Below are 20,111 nucleotides of genomic sequence, written 5' to 3' on the forward strand. Positions count from 1 at the left end.
CATAGCGTTGGTCGTTGGAGGCTGTAAGTTTGAAGTACATAGACTAGTGTGTGATTCTCACAGAAACTACTGAATGATATAAATTTTATCTAAAAACAACCGATTCCTCTTTGACCCAAATTTACTCCTGTACCAAAAGAATGTTGGTGACAGAAATGAATCAGAGAATTTAAAACTTCCCCTCCTTCAAACCTTCAATATATGCATTTCTGAATTTTAAATAGTGGCTGAGAAACTTGTATCCTACTTTACTCCTTCAAATAGAGACATATTTTGCATAAAAATTATAGGTTAAGCATTAATACACTTTAAATCACAATAATATATTTTTTTTCTCCCATGTGTAATTACCCTAATAGGCTTTGCAATTCTGACATCATGCAATGCAAACAACTTTGTTCATATAGATGCACATAAATACAGTGTACAATCATGCAGTCACATACATTCGCAATACTGGGATATGCATGGAATCAGCAGACATTTGCGTATGCATGCAGTTTATTATTTGATTTAAAATGTATTTTTGAACATTTTGAAGCTGTTGAGCAGTTTTCCATATTTTCCTCCTACTACCTCATTTATTTGTGCCATAAGTTAGCTTAAAGGTAATACAAAGTTTTGGGAAATTTTGAAAATTGGGTGGATAGTGATTCTTTACAATTTTGATATATTTGGATGCCCCTGTGGATGTATTATAAGCACTAGAAAATTTAGCTCCTCAAACACTTCTGCTTTCGAGAAAAATTGAATATAAAAATTTACCGGTGCTCCTGGTAAATTTTGATAAATTTCAAATAGCGCCTACGACCGAACAATGGTAGCTGCGACCATGAAAATCTCAGAATACGTAGTTGTGATACATAATTTCCAAACGAGAATACATGTAGCTCTTCGGTCAATTTTAGTCAAGAAACATTGTTTTATAGCTTGATTAATATGTTGACCTTGAGAGGGAGCTACACAACATAAAGAGTTAATTATTTACAATTTCATAACTTTAGACTTGATTTCAACCGCGACAGCGATCACTGAATATTGCAGGATCACATATGCATCCAATATGTTCATTTGAACCAAATTCATGACCCTATACCAAAACTTTGTATTGCCTTTAATCTCATTTCTCTGTTATACTTTGTAGATAAAGATAAGCTGTATGCTTTTTTTCTTCTTCATATTGCTTCTTTTTCTTGTCTTATTAGAATGGTTAGGCAAAATTGGCATGCATTTTAAATGGCATTGTTAAAGATAAAGACCAGTTCTGGTCATGCGATTGTATTGAGAAAGAAACATTGTGGAATCAATAAAAAAAGGTTGATCATCTAGCATATAAGTATTGGTGTGTACTGCAAGGTTCTGGAATCATCAAAATGATAAGAAATTTGGCCCAGTCTTGGTAAAGTTACAAGCACTGTACACAGAAAGATGTATATGGGACTACATGACACGTGCGCGATATCTATCAGGTCCAAACGGATATGATAATTTACCAAATATATCAATTAGTAGGCGGTTTCTCGGCAAAATTTGTATCATCACGTATTAGTCAAAATATATTCTTTCACATGATTGATAATAGGAGCTCCCATTTCATTTTTTGAGAGGGGGCGTTTCCAAAACTGGTCTTTACCTTTAAAGATTAATTTTCAAAGGTATACTTTATTCTTCATATTGCTTTATACATGCATTTCGGCAGCAAAGGGCTTTAAAAAAAAATCCATTTCACTTCTGTATCTTTCAACCAACTTTGAATAATAATTATTTTTAGATATCTCCATCTTCTCTTCTCAACCCTAAGGAGTGTCATAAGACAGTCTTTAAGCACAATGAACCCACTTCCACATTGGGAACCGACCTCTCTCACATGTATTGACAGCAAGCATTTTTTTTTTAGAGTACAATCCGAAATAGAAGATAAAAACAAACAGTCGGTACACAACTTCATGTATGCAGCAGTATTGAGACGGCTAAATTTTGCCCGCCAAGTTACTTGCGCAAAATCTTTTTGTGTCGGCACAAATTTGACAGGAATGGCACCGACTTTTTGTAAACGACACTAACCGTCACATGCTTGTATCTCATTTAAGGCCTCTTTGATTCTTAATCCTACGCACAGCATACCGAAAAGACGAATATTAGAGCCTTGTTGATATTAGTATGCACGCACAGAGTAAAGCATGCAACAAAATACATCTAGCCATGCAGGATTGAACATCAAAGACAAGAAAACATTTAAAAACAGAAAAAACAAGCGATGACGTCAAGCCATTATGGAAAAGTCGATTCAAGGGGATTGCAAAGAAAAGGAACATGAAGACTCTGCACTCTACTACGAGGAAGAAAAAGATGCATGAATTCAAATCAGACACAGATGGATGGATGGAATATAGCTAGCTGATGGAGAGGAGAGGAGAGGAGGGGGGCATTCCAGAACAAGGCAGTATACCTACCCATAGCTTCTCCACGTTTAGCTACGAATGAGAACAGAAAGTGAGTCCATGGTGGACAGTCAGAGAGAGAGTCAAAGGAGGAGGGTTGGAGGAAGACGAGGAAAGAATATCCATGAATATATATGGATTATTCGAGAGAGAGAGAGAGAGAGAGAGACAGGCAAGGTACTACCCCGGCTACATCATTCTGCAAACTCTTGCCTATTTGAGGCAGTGGTTCCAAGAAAGTAAACTAGAGTACTGAAATTTCATGTAATGAAATCAGAAGCCAGTACTTTCTTCACAAAACTATTCAGCTTTGCCAAAATCATTTGCAATGAAGTCAGAGGTATTATTTTGAGTACCAGTACTGGTATTTTAGAAGAAGTCTTTCAGATGTGTCCAATATATTTTAGATCATCTAATCTGTTTTCCCTTGGTCCACCTAGGCTAATGATTTTTTGAATCCACGGGATTCCACTATAAACAAGGTTGATGAAACGAGTAGAGAATTCCCAGAATAACAGAGATGATAGAACAAACAATATGAAAGCTTTTTAACTTCACACCTTACATGTAAAAAACAGAAAGTTATGAAATATCAACATTAAAATAAACCCTGTCCCCACTCTAATCACATCATCAACCCCAACAGCCAAAAACAAGTTAAATGGTATTAGAGTCTTAGCTTTTGAACTCTTACAAACTTAGTTATCAACACTCTTATATAACATACTTTTATAAATATAATTGAGAGCAGTTTAGTTTTTAAAAAGAATAAAAAAATATAATAATAACAATAATCATAATATGTCCTAGTATCAACAGTCAAGAAAGAGAGTCATTATAAAGAAAAGACATATAACAAACAGTAGGCAAACCCAATTGTTATTTATGGAACCATCTAGTATCCATGCGATTCCTCATCTATTTGCATGTCATATAGAAACTACATGTAAGTCGCTAAAGACCTAGCACGCATGCAGCTCTATGAAACTCTAACAGTAATAATTACATCAGTGCAGCTATTAAAGAGCCATGTCAAATGCAAGACTTGCTACCTCTCTAGCTGTGTTTCATCAGCCATTCCCTGCAATAATACTGGCACATACTATATATAATCAGGCTTTACATACGAATGGCACACAAAAACATGTAACTGCGTGAGTTCTAATGGAGATTGCAGCATTATCTTAGAACACACTGTGCTGTGGTACTGTGTTGTATATGTTATTAGCAAATCTCATTAAATATAGTAATGTTATTGAGTGTTATAAACATTCTTATGCACAAATTCGTAAATGTCTCATCAAGTGCTTTACGCATATTTCCTCCTTAAAATAAATCGAAAATCTAAGAAGCTTTTGTATTGAACAACCAGGCATGGCATTGCTTCAAAATATGATACTTTGGAGCACGGGTGCACGAAAAGATACATTTCGTATCCCACGTTTAAAAACAGTTCACGTAGACCAAGGAGAATGAATTGTAAATGACAAGAAATTAAGACTCGTAAAGTGAAAGGGAGCAACAAAATAATCTGTGTTAACGGAAATCTTTTCACTTTAAAGTTGCAAAAATATTTTTTCTTTCATTGCATTTTACTTTCAAAATTAAAAAAACAATAGCAGGAAGTCAAAAAAGAAATGGAAAATGAATAAGTAACGTAAATGCTTAACACAAATGTTCATTAGAATTCATTTCCATATCATTTTCCTGTTTCTGTTCCTTGTTTACAACAATATCAATATTCATAAAGTTATCTTCCGAAAGCCTGTAAGTGTTCATCCATAATAGCAAAGTGTTAAAAACTAAACCCCACTATTAAAACGGAAGGAAAAAAAAGGTTGCTAGAAACATCAACATAACAAAAATCCTGTTGAACAAAAGAATTAAGAGAAAGGACGCAGTTTTATCATGAACAGAAAACAACTTAAAAACAAATTTGAGATATAAAATTGCTTCATCATTGTATTTGCAAGTGAGAATTCCAGTTGTAAGCATGTGATTAGGAAATTACGTATATATGCATTTTTTTTGTTCTTTTGGGGGGTAATTATTCTTGTTTTCTCTGATTTTTCTTTTGAGTAATGAAACAAGTATTGTGACCTACCCTTCCACCACTTTTACAGACCAGAAGGACCTTGTCAAACAAGAAGCAGTATCTTGTTTGTGCGGCACTGTGAGAAAGACAAAAGAAGAAATACAATTTGATTTGATTTGATTTGATTTGATTAGACATGTTTTTTAAATAAAAATAATGATAATAATACCACTCTTATATAGTGCATAACACATTAATAAAAGATAAAGTTGAGTTCTGGTCATGCGATTGCATTGTGAAAGAAACGGTGTGAAATTGATCAGAAAAGGATGATCATCTATAAGCATTGGTGTGTACAGCAAGGTTCTGGAATCATCAAAATGATAAGAAATTTGGCCCAGTCTTGTTAAAGTTACAAGCACTGTACACAGAAAGATGTATATGGGACTACACAAACATGTGGCATAAAAATCTGTCCCGATTTTTATGCTGTTACATGCCATATTTAGAATGTGAAGGCATTTGAGGAGCCATGCTTTTCAGGGAACATTTTTTATCTGATGTTCTTACACACTAGCATAAAAACAATGATAACGCTCATACATGTAGTTATTTTTCACCTCTTTCCAGAACTCGACCTTCTCTTTAAGTATGTCCCTATGCACCTGGTATGTGCTTGGGTATGTCACTATCGTTTATTCAATATAGAATATCATCCCAGCTAATAGTAATACCTTTATAGTCATATCAACCAAGCGACTCTACTGTGACATGAAAATGGAGGATCCTTGGCCAAGCATAGTAAAATAATGTTTAGTTTTGGCTGTTGTATTGCATTGTATTGGTTTGGTTTATTGCAGAATCACATCAAACAAGCAGCTCGTAGGTTGAAAATGTTCAATTTACAAATAAGTTTAAAAAATAGAGAGATATAAACATATACAAAACTAAAATACATATTGTAAGTCTACTTTAGCAGAAATTATTTAGCATTGGTAAGATGAAGTCGAAATTGCAAAACAAAATTTTAAGTTTAATGAAATAATATACTTTCATGTTGAAAGACCAAGACGGCGGAAAGGAGAGAATGGAGAAGAAAAAATGGAAGTTGTTTGAGTGAAAGAGTTGAGAAAGTACCGATATTTAACAATTGCTATGTTGGCCATGGCTGGCATTCAATACATAAAATAAGTAAGAAATTTACTAAGTAAACTGTTAAGCTAAGAACTTTACTTATCTCGTATTCAAATTGCATTTTAGACTTTTACATACGTAAGACAAAATCTTATGCCCCCCCCCCCCCATAAGGTCCAATGTGAAAATTAGCATGGTGATAGATTGAAGCATATTTAATGAGATGGTAATGTTTGTTATCTTTTATGTTTATTTTTTATTAATACATGTACTTTTATGACAATGTGCAATTTTTTTGGAATTTTCAAAAATGCATGATTTTGAACAAAACATGGGCAGAGTTGATTTGAAATTGCTGTTTTAGTTGAGTAATAAAATTTATTTTAAATATAATTGTTTCTAATACAAACATACAACTAAACACACACACAGGTACAAATGTTTGCTACATGTTGTTTTCATATGAAACTATAGTTTGCACAATATTTTGCGTGTCATATACTGTAACTTTTGATTCATTTGATTCATTGGTTTCTATATCATATTTTAAACATAAATATTTTAAATATACATAATGTCCATCAGTGTGATATAATTTACGTTTCAAAGTGCAATACATAATACTCATATAGTATAGAACCTAGATAATATAATACATAGGAGAACAATACTAATTTTTACAATTAACATGATATAAGAGGGATACAGCCTAAGCATGAAGCTTGTAATGCTTGCAGCCCTCGATTAAACTAAATTATACAACACCTACGTGGATCCCTGTCATTTGATTGGAGGATTGTTGGTCACATGATATTCAATAGATGGTATATTGCACGGTCGTGCATTTTTGGTTATATGCGCCGTGCATTTTTGGTTATATGCAGACTGCGTACCTCTCTGCCGTGCGCGCGCGTATCCCTGCGTGTATCTGACGCGAAGGCAATCTGAATGTAATCGAGAAGGCTTGAATCCAACTTGAATTTATCTTTAATATAAGGAGTAAAGCATAATTTGTTGATTAACGTTCTATTAGATCTTCTTTGATGTTGTATGAAACAAATAATGAATGTTTTTCATTCGTTCAATGGTGCGAATATTTTCATTCGTTGAAAGATTAACATTAATTCTATTCTATGACGCCTCGTTGAATAGAATGTTAATCTTTCAACTCATGAAAATATTCGCACTATTGAACTCATGTAACCATTCATTATTTGTATACCATTATTACTTAAACTAAACTAACCTATTAAATCTAACCTAAACTAACAGCTTATAGTACATACAGTATGAATTATAATGAAGGATGAGAATGACTTGCAATAGAGAGAGAGAGAGAGAGAAAAAAAAAAGATAGAGAGAAAGAGGGAAGACTGTATGAGATAAATCCACATTTCATTCCAATTTAATTTATAACTGACAACTCTTACGGAGTCAATTCAATTCAATTCAATTCAATCGTACCTTTCTGTCTGCCATCTAGAACTGTACAAATGATATGAAAAATATTTCAAAATAAAACTTGCTCCTACATCCTCGGTATAAACATGGCTTCAGATTTGGAAACAAAAATCCTGGATTTAGCTCATACTACAATCATAATTCTAAACCTTTAGGTCTGGATTCCCATGACTTTTACAAGCCGGTCTGATTATCAAGATATTTATGATTGGAAGACTGAATATAATTTTTTTGTTTTCCTAACGTTTGTTTTATTATACTACAGTCTGTTAGGGAAAATGAGTTTGGTAAAACCGGCCAATCAAAGAATTTTAAAAAAATAAAGCCACTTCATGATCATTATGAAGCACAATTTTTTTAGGGCTTCAATATTACACCATATCACAGACACTGATAACATGTAGGGCTATACATATATAAGACTGAACATTGTAAAACGATGCCTTTAAATATTTAACTTCCTTCAAGACCCCAAACTTATCGAGAACCATTTGGAATATTTGATGGCTGTTGGTACCCGAGAAATTGGACTCACTTCTTCTTTGCTCCAGTGACTCTGATCTTCAACTCTCCATCTTTCTGGTTACGTCCGTACGAATTCAGACTCTCCCCTCTGTAGCTGACCAAACTGTGTTCAAACAAAGACAAAGAATCGATCAATGAAACATGGAATGAGTTCATATTAAAACAAAACAAGTTTAATGTGTATGTGAACTCTCCATCTTTCTGGTTACGTCCGTACGTGTTCAGACTCTCCCCTCTGTAGCTGACTAAGCTGTTCAAACAAAGACAAAGAATCAATCAATGAAACATGAGATGAGCTCATATGAAAACAAAACAATGTTTAATGTGTATGTGAACTCTCCATCTTTCTGGTTACGTCCGTACGTGTTCAGACTCTCCCCTCTGTAGCTGACCAAACTGTTCAAACTAACAAAGTGCTAGGGTTTAAAACCATGGTGAATAAAGAGTAGATTTATTTACCTTGCTTGGATTGAGTCATTGGTCTGCATCAGCTCATGGTCCCTCTTCACCTCATTCACAAACATGGAAACATCCTGAAAGAACAAGGGAGAAGGATAACATCATTACCAATACCACCACCACCATCACCACTATTATAATCAAAACCACCACCATCATCATCATCGTCATCATCATTAACCCCATCACCACTACCATCATCATCATGTCATCATCACCATCATCATCATCATCATTACAACCATAATTATCATCATGATCATCATCATCATCATCATCATCATCATCATCATCATCATCATCATCATCAACATCACCATCATCACCATCATCTTCACCATCATCATCATCATCATCATCATCATCATCATCATCATCATCATCATCATCATCTTCATCATCATCATCATCATCATCATCATCATCATCATCATCATCATCTTCATCATCATCATTACCACCATCATCATCATCATCTACTCCACCATCACCACTATTATAATCACAACCATCATCGTCATCATCATCATCACCATCATTACCACCACTAATGTTGTATAGCCCTTTAGGGACCAAAACATGAGTCGGTCATTCAGAAATCTTCTTTTCTTTTTTTTTTACTCCCTCTTTGGGCTGATATTTCTCAGTTTTCAATGCTTTAATGATTTTTTCTTTCTAAAAAAGCGGTAACAAAAAAGAAAACTATTTTTAAAAGCCGACCGTAGATTTCAAGATTTTCTTTTGTCAGAAAGGGTAATACAACATCTTTTGTTTAGGCTTTATCAGCATCATCGTCATCATCATCACCATCCTCATCATTGCCATTATCACCACTATTATCATCACAACCATCAACATCATTATCATCATCGCCATTACCATCATCTGATTCTGATTAAAGGCTGTTAAAGGTAAAGACCAGTATTGGAAACGCCCCAATTTCAAAAAATTAAATGGAAGCTCTTATTACCAATCATGTGAAAGAATATGTTTTATATAATAAATGATGATACAAATTTTGCCGGGAAACCGCCTACTAATTGATAGATTTGGTAAATTACTTTATCTATTGGTGTGTGAGAGATAAAAACGCACGTGTGCGTAGTCCCATATACATCTTTTTGTGTACAGTGCTTGTAACTTTATGAAAACTGGGCCAAATTTCTTATCATTTTGATGATTCCAGAACCTTGTAGTACTTTCTATTCTAGATGATCAACCTTTACTGATCGATTTCACAACGTTTCTTTCACAATGCAATCGCATGACCATAACTGGTCTTTATCTTTGAGGGCGTACATATCCTTGATAGGGACTTTTAGTTTTAATAAATATGACCTACCTGCATCTCATCCAGCGCTTCATCCAACTCCTTCCTCTCTGTATGTTGCTTGTCTGTACTCTTCACCAATTCCTGTTTAAATGAACAAAAGGTAGGTAGCCATTAATACCTCATGAACACCGAGCTAAAGAATACTCCACTCCAAATACAAAAACAAGTCACATATGGAAAAGTGTCTCTCAATCAATCACTTAGTGACATGTACCACTTTCTTATTTCAATATTTTTGTACAGTTTTAACTTCATATGAAAGGGATTGGGTATCTTTGTCTCAGATTCTAAACAATATCCTGGATTTAGCTAAAGCTGCAATCATAATTATAAACCTTTAGGTCAGTCATGTGCTATATGTGCTATAAGCTTTATCACAGGTAACTTTCAGGAAAAGTACAGTAGTGGCATGAGGGACAACAATAAGGAAATAAAGTACATGTATGATCATGTTCAATCATATTAAAGGATATAGACAATATTTTTTTAAAGCTGTTTCATTGAGATCTACTTTGTAATAGCCTGACAGAGCACACAAACTTGAAGTGGAAAACAATAAGTAAGTTAGATCTTGACCATGGAATCAGAGATTTATCAATAGTGTTGTTCTTTTTTGTTATGGGGGGGGGGGTGGTAAAGTTCTATGGTTTGCATTTAGTGTCCAAGGCTTTTAAACAATTAGAGTTATGCTAGATCTCTTCAGCCACATTTATCAGTAGTATATTTTGTATTGCAGCATGCTAGTAAAGTTACTCCCTGCATGCATTACCCCAAAGTCCACCCTTATCATATGCCTTTATCAACAACAAAAATTGCCTTATCAATTTCTATTACACACTTTCTCGCATACAATAAAAAAGATTTATTTATCCACCTGTCATTTCCTTAAACGAAATCAGAAAGGTAAAGTGATTGAATGAATAAAAAAAAATTACAAAATTAACTCACCTTTAACAGAAGATGGTACTTGAGTATTCTTTGCATGGGAACACTCAGAAGATCACGCAACCGGAATTTCCTGTCATTCGCTTTCCTCTCAAACTCCTGTCGGAAAGAAAGAAGAATTGAATAGAAACCATGAAATGACAAAAGGCGCTTATTAAACAACAAATTACAGTCAGTGGTTCTACCGTTTCAAGATGCTTATCTTCTACCATACAGATCACATATTATACAAAATCAGTCACAAACTTATCAATAACAATTGCCATATTTCTGTAACAAATTTGCTCTCAGCCAATCAAATGCAACAATTTCAGTAGCTTATAACTGTTATTGCCACTTGTCATTGACAACAAGTTTCATGAAACAGGGCCTAGGGTCCATATTCAATTCAATACTTAGTACATTTAAACTTTTTACTTAGTATTTGGCTTTGATAAAATACTTAGCCAATTTTGGTATTCAACTCAAACTTTTAGCTGAGTATTTCACCCTAAATTTAAGACAGCTCCCTACCAGACTTAAGCCAATTATTTGGAGGCCTTGATTGGCAGGCATATGGTTTTCTTACGCAGTATCATAACCTGTGCACAAGTATATGAGCGAGCATTTATTGTGATGCGTTAATTGCGCATTACTTTTGATTGAATGTGTGTTGTCACAATGCTTATCGGTAAGCATTTTACTCACATTTTGTCAGAGGTAAGTAAAAGTCTAAAATGCGATTTGAATACGAGATAAGTAACCTTCTTAGCTAAGTCATTTACTTAGTAAATTTCTTACTTATTCTAAGTATTGAATTGCATACCGGCCCTGATCTCATACTAAACCCTTACCTCAATCTTTGCTCTGATTTGTGGGTTGTTGCTGACCTTCTCTATGTGGTTCTGAGCACCGAGCATGTGTGCACAGTAGAAGCCATAGATGAGGAAGTCTGGCTTGTGTTTCTTGAAGGCATGGGCCATGGTCGGAGTGGGCCTGCGGAAGGCATCTTCAAGGTCTCTTAGGAACCCTCGGTGCCGCCTCAGAAGTTCCTGTATTCAATCAAGCGGACAGCTCTTGGTTTAATCACTGATCAAGGTGTCATATTAGGCCTGTTTCCATCAGCTTGAGATTTCCAAAAATCTTTATTTCTGATTTGGGAAATAATCCCTAAGTTACAAATCGCGTCTTCATCAGCTAGAGACTTGACCTTGAAACTTGAAACTCGAGCTCGAGACATTTTGTTCAGCGTTTGCGCATAGTGCCAGTCTTCGGGCTAGTGAAGACGAACCGGACAAATAGCGGATATTTTGCAAACTAGCCCAAGATATCTTGGGATGATTATCTCGACCAAATATTCCGCTAATTGCAACTTTGGGCTGATGAAGACACAAATTAACTGGATAATTTGCGATCGGGATAGTTCAAAGCAGGATATTTGGCAATCTCGAGCTGATGAAGGGAGGCCTATTGCCAGTTCAACAACCAATGGATGTGGGTGAAGTCTCTTTGCAAGGTGGGGGGGGGGGGGGGGGGAGGGGGAGGTCACAACCACAAAAGTACTTCAGGGGGCAAAGCCTTATTGCAATAAGCATTTCCAAGGATGACATTACCTGTACTAATAACATTTACCAGCTTGAAGCGTTATAAAACACTTGTATTGTTTAAAGACCTTAAAGGTACTATGTACCATTTGCAGCCACAATTAAACTGATTGAATCTTTGCGCAGCACAAAACGTACAACCATTTAGTACAAGGGTTTGAAAATCAGACTATTACTAAAACGATTGCAATCACTAAAGTCGATTGGACAACTAATGCTTGTTATTTACCCACTCAAAGAATTTTCAAGCCCTTTCATTTATTTAGATTAGTATTATCTTTCAAATGCCATTGGAATTTAACCTTTTCATTTTGGGGGCCTCAATTGGGACATACATGTAGTACCTTTGATATTCAGTTAGTACACAGTCTTGACAATTTTTCGATACCGTCAGTACATTTTAATACCGGTTCAAAAGACATACTTCGGAACCCTTTAAACAATTTAGCACACGTTCTCAATTATTACTACTTGTTAATGGCATGACAACACTTTCGAACCTTCATATTTTGAGGATGTGAGGCACTAATTACAAGCCATTCTAAGTCTTGATGTTGTCATCAATGCATACTCATCCCTTACAGGCTTTCCAAGGAGAGAGGACATTCAAACATCTCTTTAAATCCCTAAGCTTTAACCACTATTACAGGTTTTGTTTAAATTCTTTGTACATTAACGTTCGTTTTTTTGTAATTGGTCAAGGCTTACAAAGAATTCAGCTGTATCAAACTTTTTCATTATTTGTTTTGTTTAAAGATTGTTTGTTGCATCCACTAACCGCATTTGTTCTAGTGCTTAACACTAGTGTTAGTAATAGCATTTTCCATTTCCTGTAACTTGGTGAGAGCTTGCAAGTGATTGATATCATTTTCACAATAGTTCAGTGCCAGGGGGGGGGGGGGGGGGGGGGGTGTTTCACAAAGAACCTAAGTCAAACTTAACTTTAAGTTGGACTTAAACATTATGGAGAGCCATTTCTGATTTGTAGCCCATAAAATATATTCGAGAGCGAAAATTCCAAGTATTATAGACTTTTTATAAATTCCAACATCAAGAACATGAAATCTCCTTGATTATAGAGAATATGAATGATTTGAATCAACATTTAATGCCTTTTAGAATAACTTTTACAAAATATTTTCAAAGATGTTTAATGGCTTTCCATAACTTGTTAAGTCCAACTAAGAGATAAGTTCAACTTCGGATCTTTGTGAAGCACCCTCCTGGTGTCCTTTCCATAATTCATCTTACCTCAATATTCAGGAAAATCTTGTCAATATCTGACCTGTCTAAGATCTTCTTCAGTGGTTTGATGAATTGCTGCAAGAAAAGAGGAAAAAAGTTGTGTAAAATCATCAGTCTCGACAAAAGGACGAATGGATACATCAAATAATAATTCCAATGGGTGGTATTTCGATAGCACGTACTAAGTTAGTCCACACTTTTATGGAGTGACTGTTGCCAACTCATTTACCATTTACAGATTATTTTAATCCTTCAATGAAAAGTGTCCAAAAAATTAATTTTGCAATGAAATGGGAAGAAAAAGATAATATGAGTATGAACTGAATTTCAACAAAGTCTTTGGTAGATTATCTTTGTCATGGATATTGAAGGAGGAAGATGAAACCTACATGTAGCATTCCATACCTGTAGACGTGTGAACTAACATTCTTGTTTAGTCTAGACTTAGTCCCGGCTTAATTTATGAGAATACCACCCAATAGCTTTGCTTGCATCTTTGCATATCCTTCTTTAGTAGGCCTATGTGGACAGCTATATTGCAATAATTTTAATAGTTTTATCTCTCTACTCAAAGTACAGTATCTGTTTGAACATGTCCTTTTATGTTGCTTTTATGGCATTAGCCTACAAACAAACAACATTGTGTAATTAAATCAGCAGCACTCTAACATCTAAAGAGCGTGGAAAGAAAAGGAAAGCACTTTCAAATAGGCAGTATTACTGTACATTTCCGATCACATATCAGCTTTCTTGAGGAACGTTGTTGATCATAATAAGCTCATGAAGACCATAAACAAAGCCGAAGTGGAATGCAATGGAAAGTGAAAGAGGTGGGGTATTGAATACCGGTGCTAGCATTGTACATGTATGTCTGTGGAATTTCAAACAACTCTGACTAGTGTTAAGCCACATTTATTAATTTCATTGGAGATCTTTTCTAGAAAAGATTGCAAAAATAGGACAGAATGTACAGTTTGAAAGTAGAAATTGGAAACCTGGGAACTAACTTATTCCACGACATATAATCACTATTACCATTCTTTCTTAGGGCGCGTTCATGCTTGATTTTGACGGCCAGAATCAGGCATCTGTTACGCGTTTAGTTTAAAACACGATTGCGTTCATGCTCACTTTTGTAGAATCACCGAAAAACGGCGATCACGATCGCCGATCGTAAACTCACAAAAAGATGCGTTTACAATTTGTAAACGCGTTTAAATGGGGTCAACGCACTGACCTCTAGTGGGTCTACGTAGCATGCACAGTGAAGGTTTGCAAATCCAGCTGGAAGACCAATTAAGGCCACACACGGAGAATTGCCTGGGGGAGCCAGAGAAGTAAGCATGAACAGTACATCGTGGAACTGCGATCACGATGAGCGTTTCAGATCGCTCATTCTGCCTTCAAAATTTAAGCATGAACGCAGCCATAGTCAGGGCTTTGCACTAACAGTAACCAAAATTTAACACCAGGGAATTGTTTCATAAAGACTAAGATCGACTTTAAGTTGGACTTAACTATGGCAGTCTGTTCATACCACTAGAATACTAGATAATAATTTTTCCATCAGTAGTTAAGTATCAAAGAATGTAAATTCTGTCAAAAAGGACCATGATTTGTACGTCCCTTGAGAGAGCGATGCCAGTAAATGGTGAGAGAAAACAGTGGCATGAACGGCCTGCCATAGGTAAGTTCAACTTAAAGTCGATCTTAGTCTTTGGGAAACACTCCCCTGACCCCCATAATTCCCAATGTAAAATGGAGCCCATTCTTAGGGCCTTGTAGACCCCACTAGCTTACCTCACAAAGCATGGACAAAGCTTCCACGTATTTCCCTTCTGTCTCGACTATCTCTGTCCGACAAAAATCACGCTTTGCTGTTTTAGGCTGAAATGACAACAAACAACCACTTTAAAAATCATAAATATTATAGAAATGATATTCAATAAACCTATAAATAATAAGAATATTGTTACAGAACTTATCTTATATCCTGCTTGCATATGTATAAATTCACCTTGTGATTTTCAGAGTGCATGCATTCTTGAAGCAGTTTTCACAGCTTCATTTGTTTTTAATTTCAGTCACGCTTAAATTGGCAGTACGAACATAGTTGAAGAAAAAAATGTAACCGAAGCAAACTTCCATTTGTAGCAAAAACATATTACCAAACAAATGCATTGAGTTTTCTTATCATTTAATTTATTTTTTAGAATAGGTAGCAGGACTTGTTTTTGCCATCGAAGCTGATGAAAAAACGACCTGTTAACAAAACCAAAGTTAATTTAATTTCAGTGTGATTACAAAATAAAAGTAAATTAAATGTACAAAATTATAGAATTAAAAGGTTACAATTAAGAAATTATTAAAATATTAATTGACATCTTTCGTGAATCTGTCCATGTTAGGTGCAGGGGGAGTGGGGGGGGGGGGGGGGGGGAGATATTACATGATAAAAAAAATCCAAATGTTGATAGAAAACAGCTCTATCATGGGTGCCTTTAAATGTCACTTCCCTCTTCTTTGTTTTTAGAACATCGGCTTCAAGACATCCTATTTCATGCCGTATAAACTACCAAGTACATTTACACATTAATAGAGTAGGGTACTTGAATTTCAACAGTCTCCATAATGTTTCCTCAACTAGCCTTTCTATACTACCCATGTTCACATGACAGATCTGTATCTTACAGAACTATGTTTTCAGGAAGTTATATGGAATGTTCCTCATCTATCGACGTCTCTACGCTAAGAAATTCAAAATCACAAAATATTCCCACTCTATAAAACTGATCCGGAAACTGTTTGCGTAATTGTCCATTTGTATCTTCTAAGCACAAGTGAAAACACATTATTAAGTTTCCATGGTCAATTTTAAAGAAAAATTAAGGCTCACTAAAATGTTTAATGTGAACGAGACTGCTCATACAATTACAGATAGAACCTCTCATCTCGAGAGTGTTCACACAGGTCATTAATCACCTCGCTCTGGCGCTGCTGAGTCCTGTGGCTGGTGAGCTCTCGCCGAATATTGACCAGATCGTCGTAAATCTTGTCCCCTTCATCTTCGTCCACCGTGTCGTAAATGTCGCCCTCGTTTGCTAAATCATGCTCGCTGTATAAAAAATACAAACAAGTTTTTTAAATGACTTGACAAATGATGATCATTAACACACCGTGGCGCTTTGGAGAACAGAGTGAACATAAGCTTTAATCGCGAGAAAAGAGAAAGAGCATGGTATTGCATGTCAATTGCATCCATGTACATGTATCGCTGTGTACATGTACTTCAGAAATACAAATATTTTTTGTAAGTGTACTAATCACCAAAATATATTATGCTCTGTGTATCAAACTGTTTGGAGGTTGATTTTATTCATTCTAGTAGTACACAATAGGTGAGTTAAACCCTTAATATGATAAAGTATGTACTAAACTCCTATATCTACCATTGTAGTGATGGTATTACACAAATTTGATTTGTAAGTGATTTCACGTTTGCAACTTTGCACCGACATTTGCAAAAGTATTGCAACTCTTTTGAAAAGTCCCGGCTATGAATCAAAACTTGAAACTACAAGCACCTTTAATCTACAATGTCTATGCACCTTTTCCTGACACGCCACTTTTGATTAATTGACAGCCATCCAATTAAAGTTAAAAGCCATTTACATGTGCATCGCTAAGAGCAATCACATTAAAAGCAAACATTACCATACCATATTGCCATTAGAGGTTATGAATACTTGTTTTCAGGGCATCGCTTGTGCATAAAATAAAAGTCCATCACTCCATACTTACTCGGCCAGATCCTCCAGCCCTCCATAAATGTCCTCTTGCTCCGTCTTGAAGGGTCTGAACGAGGGGATAAAATGAAGAATTTATAGCGGTAAGAAACGGCTCTTGTTACGACCAATCATGCATGACGCTAACAGTGCCTATGGGCTACTTAGTGAAGTAATCAATCACCATTAGTCGCAATATATATGCCCCTTATAGGAGAGGCTAAAAATTGGCCCCAAGGCTGCATTCAAACTGAACATTTATAAGACAGTGGGAAGGTCAATGTGACCCCCAAAAGAGTCAAATCATAATTCCGTGATCCTCGGAATTGATTTTATAATTCCCGGGATCCTAAGAATTGATTTAGCATTGTTGTCTTTATAGTATTTTTAACTCTGGTATAATGGATAATTAAAACCAGTTAATTAACAACTAAAGATTTTATGGAAAACCATTGCAAGTATTTACATGTATGAGATGCTTGACGATTTCTTTACAATAACAATCACATCGTAACTATTAAAGTCAAGGATTAAGACACCCTTAAAGGATAAATTAGCAGAATTAAATAGACTACAACTGTATGTGCTGATATTGCTTGGGTAGGAAATGCGCTTCATCTATGTGTGATTTTTCTCTCAAAATTAAGGTTAAGATGTCTTCATACACTATTTTACATTTTCCTACATGTATGCTCTGTATACTCTTGAATGATGTCCTATGACAATAAATGTAGCCTTGAAATATATTTCACACTAATGTCAGCCTACATTAACATTTAGCCAACATGTGTAGTCCAAAAAAGAACTTTTCTACTTCTGATAACATCAATGCAGCCACAGTTACACAACTTCCAATATTTCATTCTCTTTTCTTGTAAGGAAAATAATATTCATAATTTTTTAAAGGTTTTACTATTATGATTGTTGCATAGAATGATCATGACTAAAGTAATAATTTGGAATGACATGTGAACTGTGCCATAAAAGGGATAATTTCTATACCATATAACCATGGTAATAATAATAATAATAGTATTTTTCTATATTTGTTTACACATGGCATTTATGTATAAAGCGCTGTACTATTATTACCCTGGCATTTAATAGCAGAAGTACCCTCACTGTACAAGTACATTGTATTATAACAAGATCATGAATTACTGATAACTTGACATTCAATGAATTATCCTTCATGTAATTGTATGATCATGAAGTTATTACCCTTTTCACTCTCAGTCACTTTATATAGGGCAAATGTCAACCTACATTTGTAAATAAAAGGATTGAACACGTCAGATATACAGGACATGGTTTTTGCAGTGTGGGTGGGTCACGGTGTGAAACACGTACCGGTACCGCATACCGTTTTGTCTCATGCTTAGATTTCCCGCTGACAATCATCAAACAGTTGCTTTTCTTTAATTGAGAGCAGCAGAAGCTGGCAACTGTCCTCAAAGTGACAGCTTAAAGAGCTTATTAAATTGCTGTCTGATAATGTCAATAGTTATCATCATCACAGGCATGCTATGGAGAGGAGATAGCACAGAGATGTGCAAAGCACACATTATCATATCTCAACCGACGCAGAAAGGCATGAGTGGGGCACTGCTGTCAATACAAGGAAGTACATACACGTCTCATTCAGAATCGAGGTCAAAATATGTATAGACCTATAGATCATACATTTCCCCCTTTTCTCTTTTTTTCCTTGTCACCATGTCGACACAATAAGGTTATTTTTTCAGGACAATTTCTTGGTAACTCACAGAAAAGCTTCCTACTTTTAATAAGTTAGGCTAGATCCTTCAGCCTGAGAATCGTTATCCTTCATTTGAAAAAGATGTATTTAATCAGCTTATTCCTTTTGTAATATTTATGTCCAATCAATGTGTTAGTGATTTGTACTTTCAAACAGAATAGAAAAAGATGTATTAACAGCTTTTTCCTATTATAATACTAATGTCTAATGTGTTCATGATTTGTACTTTTGTTTTAAACAGTACATGAATAGTACAAAAATAGAAACACTGCTATCAATAGAAGTGAAGTGACTGGCTTTAATATCAAACTCACAGATTCAGAAAATATTTTTTTCAAATCATAGGCAGATGCATTCATACATGTACAGTACATACACAGTCCTCATACATCTTTTATGTGGGTTTCTTAGAAACATTTGGCTGTCCATTGTTATTAAATGTGAGATTATGTTACAGACTCTTTGACAAAAAGATTTGCACATCTGTATGTAATAATGTCAGATTTCATGCTTCTTAAAGGCACACTGTCCTACTTGTAGCTACTTACTCCCTCTATATAGAAAACTTCCCCAATCGGTGCCTGTTGGTCCCCCATGATCCTCTTTTTCTTATGTTAAATGAGAGCTGAGTTAATGAGAAAGCCACCTGTCACAGTGACCTCGATGGCTCACTGGGTGGTCTAATCCCTTCTTGCTGAAGTAGTAACGCCTCCCTTTAATATATATTTTGTTGTTTGGTAGATGGAATAGAGAACCTGTTAATTGATTTAATAGGAAATGTTCATAATATGTAGGCCTAAGACTCTTCACTCATCCTTAACAGTACCAATGTATATATCCTATATGTTGTACTACGTGTTGGTTATATGTATTCTAGCCAATTGATCTATGATTCACTTAAATTCGATAAATTAGATGTTTCGATTTTGTAAACACCTTGCTCATCTAATGTTTAAAGTTGTCAAAAGAGAGTTGCCTAGTTAAATTTATATGCAATTTATAAGTCAGACATTTAATTACAGTCTCAGGGTTGGTGATGTGCATTTTTCCATACCTCGCATAAAAACAAATTATGGAAAAAGATGTCTTAGATATAGGGGATCCAAATTATGGAATGTAATCGGGAAATCTTCATCTGTATACACACTCACAGCTCAACAATTTAAGAAGTACATTATCTTCCTTGACTGGAAACATATTCTTACCCAAATGTACCCATACTGAATTTTCTTGTATATCTTATGTATTTAATTAATGTAATTGTTTATTTGCTTATCTCTTGTATATTTCATGTATCTAATTGTTTATTTCTTTGCTTGTTTGTTGATATGATTTGTAACTGTTTTTAAATGTGTGTGGACCCCTTTGAAAATCAACCTAAGTTGAAAGGGCAATCCACCCCACAT

The 20,111-nt window shown here is 35.1% G+C and overlaps 1 protein-coding gene across 5 annotated transcripts in view; it reads right to left on the minus strand.

Annotated features, from left to right (window-relative positions):
- LOC582411 (guanine nucleotide exchange factor VAV2) overlaps nt 1-20,111 on the minus strand; it is a 66,188-nt gene that overhangs the window by 20,651 nt on the left and 25,426 nt on the right. For 4 of the 5 annotated variants that reach the window (XM_030997427.1, XM_030997431.1, XM_030997430.1 and 1 more), the window contains exons 4-14: nt 16,963-17,016; nt 16,144-16,276; nt 14,962-15,048; nt 13,168-13,236; nt 11,167-11,364; nt 10,337-10,432; nt 9,398-9,469; nt 8,056-8,129; nt 7,607-7,699; nt 4,546-4,612; nt 2,454-2,474 (exon numbers count right to left, since the gene is read on the minus strand). In XM_030997427.1, coding sequence (XP_030853287.1) covers nt 2,454-2,474; nt 4,546-4,612; nt 7,607-7,699; nt 8,056-8,129; nt 9,398-9,469; nt 10,337-10,432; nt 11,167-11,364; nt 13,168-13,236; nt 14,962-15,048; nt 16,144-16,276; nt 16,963-17,016 — 964 coding nt within the window. The remainder of the gene's footprint in view (nt 1-2,453; nt 2,475-4,545; nt 4,613-7,606; nt 7,700-8,055; nt 8,130-9,397; nt 9,470-10,336; nt 10,433-11,166; nt 11,365-13,167; nt 13,237-14,961; nt 15,049-16,143; nt 16,277-16,962; nt 17,017-20,111) is intronic. The other variant, XM_030997428.1, reaches the window with a different exon arrangement.

Source organism: Strongylocentrotus purpuratus, unplaced genomic scaffold (assembly GCF_000002235.5).
Source record: "Strongylocentrotus purpuratus isolate Spur 01 unplaced genomic scaffold, Spur_5.0 spur5_scaffold_4, whole genome shotgun sequence".
Taxonomy (NCBI): Eukaryota; Metazoa; Echinodermata; class Echinoidea; order Camarodonta; family Strongylocentrotidae; genus Strongylocentrotus; species Strongylocentrotus purpuratus.